Below are 10,117 nucleotides of genomic sequence, written 5' to 3' on the forward strand. Positions count from 1 at the left end.
AGGCCCAGAAACAAAATTTAGATCCCAAAAAACAAGCGAGCAAGGGGAGCAAGAGCGAGAACGATGAGAAAACGCTGAGTTCTCTCTCTTCTTACCCAAGCCCCAGGCTCACCACAGGGGTGGGGTTAACGGACCCAAACGGAACCTCTACGCGCTCCTTCACGACGCACCGGGCCTCCCCGTCCTGCACCACCATGACCCGGCCAGGAGGACACCGATGGCTCGAGACCAGCTCCGACGGCTCGAGCCGTCCGCCCCGCCTCACGAGCCGCGGCTCGAACCCGGCCAGACCCAGCACGGCCAGCGCCCCTACTATCATCACCGCCGACTTCGCCGCGAGCCCAAGCAGCGACCCGGCTCCCTTAACCAGTCTTCTGCCCAGAGAATCGGCCTCTGGTCTGGCTTTCTTCGCCGCCATGGAAGTGGGCTTCTTCACCAGCCCATTGGAGAGGACGAGCTTGCGAGTCTTGGGAAGGTGGCGAGAAGAAGAGAGCCCCTCGAGGAAGATGGCCTCGGGGACGAGCCCCGAGTAAGGAGGGAGGAGCAGGTCGCCGCTGCTGTCGCCATCGCCGTCTTCTTCTTCTTCTGCGCTTCCTCCGGCGAATTTCGATAGCTCTGCGATCACCTCGGACCCTCCTTGGTACTCCCTGATCTTGCTTTGCAAGAACACCCGGCACCGATCGATCTGCGCCAGAGCGGCCTCCTTCTCGTATATCTGCTGCTGTTCCAGCGCCTGCTCGATCGAAAAAAGAGCTGGTAAGACAAAACCCATTCGAAAGAGACGATCTTTCCTTCCTTTTTTCCTTCTATCTCGTTCAATTCGATCGAGGAGACCTCAAAACAAGGAATTCTACCAATTTTAACAGGCCAATGTAACCTTAGAAGAGGGCTAGCGCTGAACCCTAATAGAAGAATCGGTGGCCGAGGATAAGGAGATGGAGGAAAGGGAACCTGGAGGGAGGAGAGCTGGTGTTCGAGGGCTTCCAGGGCGTCGCGTACATCGATGAGGTTTTCTTCCTCCTGCTCGGCGTCGTCGTCGAAGGTGCCTTCTTTCTTCTCAGCTTCTTCCCCATTCTCGAGCCGGTCCTTGCGTTGCCTCTCGAAGGCGTTCTCCAGGATGCACTTGTCGATCCTTAGTCTCAGTTCCGAGGCGCGAGAGAGCACCAGGCCTACCTCCTCTGCACCCTCCATTTCCTCCGCCGCCGCTGCTCCGCCCGCTGAGTAGCCGGCGACGCCCCCGCTGCTGCTTCTTAGCGGCGCAATGAACGGATGGAAGCCTAGCATAAGGGGCCCAGTCCAGCACGGTGTATGAACTATGAAGGATGGGGGTCGATCGAAAATTCCGATTCGATCGATCGGATCTGGGGTTTTAAGCCTAGCTGGCAATTTTCACCATTAGAAATGAAAATGGAGGTTCATCTGTTGCCACTTTTTTTAACCAAAATAGACTACTTATGAACAGCAAGACTATTTATGAACTGCACTTATGATCTGATTGGATTGGATCAGATATGGTGTTCAGATCATGATCAAGCAGATTAGATAGATCCCAATCTGAGTTATTCAATATATCACATCTATTAAATGGGTCTTTGATCCAATACGGTAAAGATCTGATCCCTAACCCATGAGGAGAAGGTAAGAAAAGGGAATGAGTTGTGACTTGTATATCTGATTTTTAACACAATATGGTTTGAACTTGAGTGCCTACCAGTTCAAAGTGTTACTGTCACCAAAAAAGTTCACTAGCAACACAATCTAGGAAAGCATTTGAAGAGAGATCTGTAATGAATCATATTAAAGGTGTTAAATATGTTATTTAGGAATTCAAATTCATGCAAAAATATTTACATTTATTTAAATTGCAAATCATGAGCAAGGGTTGAATTTGTATGGAGCAAGGGTATTGAGTTTAGATATTTTATTACATTCAGAGAATAGCTTAAAGAGGGTTAGAGAAAAGTTTTTAGCTTAAATGAGGAAATATGTGGTGAGATTAAGAAGGTGACATTAATAATATGTTTTATGAAGAGAAGAAAGAAATATAATATAGGGCTGGCTACAAAAGTGCAGGGCGTAGGTGGAATGGTGCTCACAGCAGCAGAAGGATGGGGAATGGCAGTTTTCTCTGTGGCTACAGGATTGCAGATGTGGTTTTGGCAGTACTGTGTTGGGCCATGTCTTGGGCAAAACTAGGGAATTTGAGTTATTTAGGCTTGGGAATGATTTTTAGAGATTATAAGGCACAAATAAAACCAAAAAGGAAGGAGACTTCAAGATGATTAAGGCATGAGTTGATAGAAAACCTCATTCTGAATCCCAATCCTAGGTTGAGTGATGTTCTACTCTAGAATCACTGATTGAGCCTCTTAAAAAACCTTCTCCAATGTATGGTTGAACAAGAATTGTCCTATGCAAATATTTTTTATGAGAGATCCACCTCTACCGTGAAATTTTAATTCCAAAATAAGAGAGAAAATAAATATATATTAAATAATCCCTTTCAATTCTCCATATCCCTTTTGATTCAGACCATATGGATTTGAGGGGCATTATGGCTTGATCTGGTCATTAGATCCACTTCCTCTATTGCATTAGATTTGGGAAATAAGTCCCCCGTCCACAAAAAAATGGTGTCATTTGTCTCTGTCAGAAACTCTCAAACGTGCTTGATTTATGCCTTGAAGCACTTTCTGTGGTTTGCGGCTCCTCCTCTGATCCAGGGCATGATTTGGGCTTCCCCTTTCCGCCAATTATACTCCATATTTTTTATCAATATTGATGAGAAACCATACATAATAGGAGTTAGGTGAAAATTTCAAATTAGAAAAATTATTAATGTGTGTTCAGTGCAGTAATTTTATGGAAAAAACACATTAATGCATTTTAAAATTATGATTACCCGAGATTACACAAGCCTTCTTGTCATTTCCCCCTAGGGTCAAGTGGTGTTTTTTCTCCATAAATATTTCTTAAACTTGAACTCTCTCCCACAATCTTGTAGAAAAATACCTAATCAAATAAATATGATGCATTAGGCCACCAAAATGTGTTTGGAGAAGAAATCCAAGATTAGATACAAAGAGTGAGGGAAATAGATTTAATAGAAATATCATATTGTTCCTATCCCTTTGATTTATTTCTAGGCGTTTGGAGACATAGGATAACTTGATCTCTAGGCTGGATCCACATCCCTTATTTCCCTTAAAACAGAGTTTAGAAATTTGAATTGTTGATTAGTTCTAATATTCTTGTGTTTATTTGACCCCGCTCTTAAAAGAGCTTATATGGGCTCCAAAAATAGTTTTCTTATGTATTGTGACACTTTTTAAGTTTGTGACTTGAGTTCCATCCTAATTTCCCCATTTGCATGCAGAATCACCATTTAATTCTCTTAAGTATTTTAAACAAATTAAAACTCCAATAAGATGTCAGAAAATTCCAGTTGACTGTGAGGACTCTAATGTAGTTAGTCTTAGAAATATATGAAATAAATAAAATAGGTCATAAGAAAATAATTCTAGATTTTATTATTTTAACACTAAATGGTGAATAATGTATGAGAAAACCAAAAAAATAAGTGGTAAAATTAAGAAAATACTATTTTCCCTCTAGAAAAGATACTCATTGATCAAGTCACGAAACTTGGATCAATTACAATTTCTGTGAATCATGTCCTCAATCCACTTTATTTGAACTCAATTGCTCAGTCAAATACTGAATTGAAAATAGATCTTAAAACCAAAAATATAAATCACGTCAGTTTTGTACAGGTTGAATCTAGAATTTCTTGGTTCGTTGAATGAGTATCTTCAAGTCACTTAGATGTTTCGCCCCAAGACTTATCTACACAATCTTCAAATTATTAGACCTCCTATTTCTTTCCTCAAACTATACAACCAAAAATATAATTTCTTCACCATCTGATCTCCGATCTCATCAGAGAAGCAGTTCAGAAGAGAAAAAAGATATGGAAAAGTGCTCAATAATGACTCATGAGGGTATCAAAAGAGGTCTAGGTACATGTGACCTTATAGCCCATGTATCGGTCTAGTTAATATATGAAATGACTCAATAATTTATTGGAGCCGGGGGGTTCCAAGCTACACCTCATGCTCTAGAAGTAGGGATTGCCCGTCCCAATACCGACATCGGATTACGGTATCAGGATAGATATTGTACTGGATACCGGAAATTAAATTTTTGGTATCCATTTTTTCTGATATCCGGATATCGGATAACGATATCGGATATCGGTTGCTACATTATCGATATGGATATCGGTATCCGTCTCGATGTCATCATCTGCCTCTATCTCTCGGGGAGAATGATGATATTGGATATCAGAGTTGGATATCGGATTTCGATATCCAACATAGAAGGGTTCTTAAAAATATAATTTAATCATCGTAGTCGTCATCGTGCAACAGTTTGGGGAGGAATTACGTGTGCCAACGGGTAAGCAGAGGGCTTTTCAAGTTATTAAGTAGCTCGTTTAATATATACAGCCTAAGATTTTTGTTTTCATCCAGATGGGATAATATGATTCGGAGCTTAATGTTAAACTCCAAATCTTATTATCTGATAACACTCTAAATTCGGTCTTTATTTCAAGCAATTTAGCATAATTTTATGCATTTAACGAGATTAATATGGGTTGTTATCACATATTGATATGAAATTAATGTTTTCAAGCGATTTCTGATTTTCCCCTAATTTTCTGTTAATTTTATGAATTTTAGGGATTTATTTGAGTTTGAAATAATTATTTTTAAATGAAAAGGCAGGTTTAAAATTTAATTTCGAGGTAAATTAGTATGGGGATGGATTACTAAAGTTTCTAGAATGTTCTAGAATTTTCTAGATTTTTTCTAGGATTTTATTGGATTTTTTTGGGAATTTATTCAAGGAAGAAATGAATTTTTAAATAGGAAAAGGATATATTTATATGAAAAATGTGAGTTTTAGAGCAATTTCTAAAGTCGGAGGGGCTTTTCGTAAATTTTAGTTGCAATTATGCTCTCAAAAACAGCTCTCGGTCGTTTGTGCAGGCGTAAAGTTATTATTTAAACAGTTACAAGGTTTTATTGCAATTACTTAGTATTTTCTAATGGTTTTTATGAGAAAAAAGAGGAGAGAGAAAGCAAAAAGGAAATATACATAAGTATTTTTAGGACGGCGTTCTTTTGCATGCGCACTTTTAAAAGGGCACTTCTCTTCAAATTGCCAGGGAATTCTCTCTCCCTTGTAATGCATACACAGCGCACGTATTGTTGATGACGTGGCGCCTTGGGATTGGAAGACACTAGTCCAAGCGCACATATGCGTGCGTAGCGCTTTGTACAATGTTTATTTTTTTTCTACTTTTATCTTTATTCTGATTTTAGGAAAGGGGTATGTGGCGCAACGAGAATGAACCCGCCAATTGAAGGTTCAAATTCGTCATCCAATGAGGAATCCACACGTCATTGTGTGTTTCAAAAGAAAATAATTAAATAAATGGATTTAAATCCAATGGTTAAAATTGGTTTAAATTTATTTATTAATAACTTTTGATCCTAAAGTCCGATTGAGATGATTGTTTTATGGATTTGCTCGTCTTGATCCCCTCTTTCTATTGTATGTTTGATTATTGATCAAGCCTACATTCATGGATAAAAATTAATTACTAATTAGGGGTAAAATGGTAATTTTTCCATTTAACCTAAGTATAAAAGCCGAATTTCGAGAGGAGGGGGTCATTCTTACTGGTGCTCTATCACAGCTGCAAGACAGAGAGGAGCTCCAGCTTGGATCAACCTGTTTGGTACCTTTTGCTTCATTGTATTTGAATTTTTGGTGTACTTGGAGGATGTTTTAGTTAAATTCATTCATCGTTCTTCTTGAACTTGGACTGAACGTCTAAATCGCTAGGCTTGAGAAAAATGTAAATCCCTTACTGAGATTGAGAGATTTACCTAGCTATTCCAAGTACACATTAGAAAAAAACAATAAAAATGATTTAATTTTTAGGAGATTACATTACCCCCTTTTATTATTTAATATTGTAGTTATTTCTGAATTATTAAACCTACAAAACCAACCAAAAAACAATCAAATTTCCTTCTGAATCCCTCTAATTGACTACTATGATCCTTTAAATTGGATCAAATAATTCAATTTAGAGCCCATATTTCTTCTATTCCTCTCGTCTCTCCTACCTCCCTTTCTAAATTCCTCATTTAATTAGGGTGATTTGATCTTCATTGAAGATCAAATTGACTTTAATTTGTGTCAAATTATTCAAGTGGATCATCAATTGAATTAACTTACTAGCTTCCCTTGGACGATACCCTTCACTTATCGCTATACATCTTAAGTTAAGGTTTTATAAATTTTATTTTATAAGCCAAAATTGATAACGACGAGGGATTAAATTTGGTAAAATTGACCCTTATTTTTGGCTTATCATTATCCATATGGAAGAAAGTGAAAATATTGAGTTGTATATATAATAAACAAGGTAGCAATATAATATATATATATATATATATATATTTATATAATATATTATGTATTCAATGAGGTAATAATATATTAATTATTTATTAAATATATTATTAAATCAATGAATATATATCCTACATCGTTTAATATATACAGTTCAAAATTTCTATTTTCTTCCTTATGGGACAATAGGAATCGGAGTTTAACTCCGAATCCTGTTATCCCATATAGAAGAAAACAAAAAGTTTGAGCTGTATATATTAAACAAGGTAGGATATATCAAAAACTCATGGAATTGTTAACATAAATCATCTAGAATGATGATCAATATTGATTTTTTTCTGTTGATACTGGACATCGATATCTGGATACAGGTTCTGATATTTGGATATCAAAATCCGATATCTGGTATCCGATATCCATCTCATCCTTATTCAATATCCGTCTCCGATATCTGTTTTCACCTATCATACAGATATCGTTCGATATCTGATATCTGATATCAGACACCGTCCCATTTTTTCTGGATATCAGATATCAAATTTCCGATGCCAGATATAGGACGGATATCGGACGGACAATCCCTATCTCGAAGATACAAAGTAGTATGCCTTCTATCCCATGGAACATCTCGGGCACAAAGTGTAGTTGAGCACCCCGCAGGCTGGAAATCATTGATTGGGTTAAATCTCTCCGTAATTAAGTAATATACCTTTATATCATTAATTAATAAGTCTGGCTAATAAATGCTATTGGGCTTTTAAATTTATTAAATTGATCTATAAATGGGCTTGCATGATTAGACGCATAAGATTAATGGACTTTGGTTTGGTCAATATACTTAGTTATATGGACTTTTTCAAATATATATATATATATATAAGAGTTTAAGTATAGGGGGGCACCCATTTCAGGTGCCCATGTCGGCTAGACCTGTCTCCCCCTTTATTCCCATCTAATCAATCCACTCATTCCACTGGCGAGTGATGTGAAACAAGCAAGCGGACTTCATGAAGATTTTAATTGATACCAAATAATAATAATCAAATATACCATGACGGTAATCTGAATGGATTTAATCCTATAGAATTGGACTGAATCCACAAGCTAGAGACTTAAAAAGGAAAAACTATGGAGTGAATATGATGTATCTCAATGGAAGTAAAAGATCCACAATACCTAATCAAAGTTCAACACCAATGGACTCACAATGTTACACAACCACTTAGTGAACTTCAACAATTATCTTTAAGCAATAATTGTCTCAAAATTAAGGTATCGCAAGGTACCTCAGAGAAGGGAGTCAATAGCTCGATTGTTCTGATGTTGAATGACCTTGATTGATGTTGAGCTGCACCTCAACGGAAAGGTATGAAAGAGTAGATGAGAAGGTGTGGCAGACAGATATGATGGGAGTGAAATAATGGGGTTGATGAGAGAAGATGTTTGTGTGTATCACTAGAAGGGCGGTAGTAAAATGTTGAAAGGGAACTCACAAGATAGATGGAATAAGGTGTGAGAAGGGATGAAGATATGAAGAAGGGAAAAAAATGAGAGGTGATATGGAGATTATGAGGTGAGACATGGGTAATGATCAATGATCTCAAGGTAAAATTTTAATAAGATGCGGAAGATGATAAGATATGGAGAAGAGAGAGAGTGTGAGTGAGGAACCCATGAGGAGTTTGTCACTTTAGAAGACGAGATGCCATAATAGTTGCTTCCATTGCCGTTATCACCAGAGTATCGCTATTCTCTAATAAATAAAATTTCACAATAAACCAACCCAGGTAAAAGTTTTCTTACAGACATGATCATAGCCCTTTTTTAAGGGAAAGAAAACATGTAGTTACAAAATAAAATGAAACGTAGGTGGTTTAAGAGAAAGTGGCAGAGAGAAAACATGGGATTAATGTTGTACACGGAATAAAATCTCTGGTGAAAGTCAAGGAAGTGATTATTTGAGAAAAGTCAAATTTGGAAGTTATAGAGAACAAGGAAGAAACAGAATTATTTAAGGAAGAGAGTGGTAGAATAGTCAAGAATGGTAAGTGGTTGAGAGAATGAAGGAGCAGATAGAAAGGGAGAAAGAGTAGGTGGAGAAGAAAAGTCAAAGAAAGTGGCTGAATGAGGGTAGAGAAAAGGACATCTTGAAAGATGTAGAGAGCGTCATGTTACACATATCTCATGAGTGAGACTTGATAATAAAAAATAAACTAGATCTTCAAGAAGTGATGGAGAAGAAGAAGAGGAGATTCATCATTAGATTGATTGTGTGTATATGTGTAGAAATGAGACACATGAATGACTGGAGCAGTCTCTCCCAAGGACAAAATCAGAGCTGGAATAAGTTTCTCACAAGAAAATGTGACTATCTGACCATTATAGAATAGTTTTATATTGATTTTCACCCTCTGCTCCATAAAATGTATTTTTCAGTACTCAATCAAATCCCAGGACCCAACAAAGTGCACATGATCCCATCTTGACCAAATAATCACGTTCATAAACTTTTTTGCAACATCCATGAAATCATTAGCATAATAACAATCCTGAAGACATATTTAATAATTTAAATTTAAATTTGAAGCATTTTATAAAAGGATTTTAAAAAATTTCACCCTCATTTGATATGAAATATTTTACTAGATGATAGACCACATTATAGCTAACACTTCATTCGCAAACAATCTCATTTGATTTCTCTCCATACAATCTAATTTCTAGACAGAATTGAAATTAGAAATGTATATATAAATCCAATAATATATCCATTTGGGTCATTTTTTCATCTATCTAAAGTATATGTTTGTTGGATTCAATCAGCTTGATTAACTATCTGAAATGATCTTTTATGCAACAGAATCAAAAAATCAAATGGGAATTAAATTATGAACCATAATATAAAATCAAATGAAAAAATCAAAACACCTTGTGTGGAATAGATTCCACTCTCATTTGGTTCCTTGTAAGTGTGACTTTAAGTCATTTATCAGTCCAGGGTTAGATGTATCCACTTGATCACTCGAATGATAGATCTCCTCTTTTACTTGTTGAATATCTGATTCTTCTTGAATACCTGATTAATCTTCTCAGCATCTAGTCACACTAAAAGGAAATACAAAATTAATAAGGTGAGAAGAAACAAGGGGTGCCCAGACCTACTGTTCATGGGCACTTGAAATGGGTATCCCCATTGATATTACTTTTGGATATTTTCATAAAGGTCCTTATAACTTAAATATATCCTCCGAGGTCTATATATTTATGTATGCCATCGAGGATCATGTATCAGTCTAATTAATAAATTTAGTGATCCAATAATATTTATTGACCAATCATATTAATTAATAATATTAGCGTAAAGATTAATTAATTAAGGATTTATTTAAGTCAATTGATTAGTTAAGTTGACAGCTCATGAGGAGAATATCAACTCTCTCATGGAACCTTTACCGTCATTTTCGACCCAAGTATCATCTTACATCCACACGAGACTCCCAAATGACTTGGGTATGGTTAATCTTCAAATCCTAATCTATAATTACAGTTAGTACTAATGCATAACAGGGATCATTGATGAACATATTATTGAACGTAAATATCACAAAACACTAATAATGAATAAACA

General features: G+C 36.7%; 1 protein-coding gene across 1 annotated transcript; it reads right to left on the reverse strand.

Moving 5' to 3' along the window:
• PDV2 (plastid division2) lies at nucleotides 1-1,270 on the reverse strand. The gene is made up of 2 exons (XM_078580064.1): nucleotides 952-1,270; nucleotides 1-733 (listed from the first exon to the last, which is right to left on the reverse strand). The coding sequence occupies exons 1-2, from the start codon at nucleotides 1,189-1,191 to the stop codon at nucleotides 92-94; spliced, it is 882 nt and encodes a 293-aa protein (XP_078436190.1). The 5' UTR covers nucleotides 1,192-1,270; the 3' UTR covers nucleotides 1-91.
• Between the last annotated feature and the right edge of the window lie 8,847 nt (nucleotides 1,271-10,117).

Source organism: Wolffia australiana, chromosome 8, assembly GCF_029677425.1.
Source record: "Wolffia australiana isolate 7733 chromosome 8, ASM2967742v1".
In the NCBI taxonomy this organism is placed as follows: Eukaryota; Viridiplantae; Streptophyta; class Magnoliopsida; order Alismatales; family Araceae; genus Wolffia; species Wolffia australiana.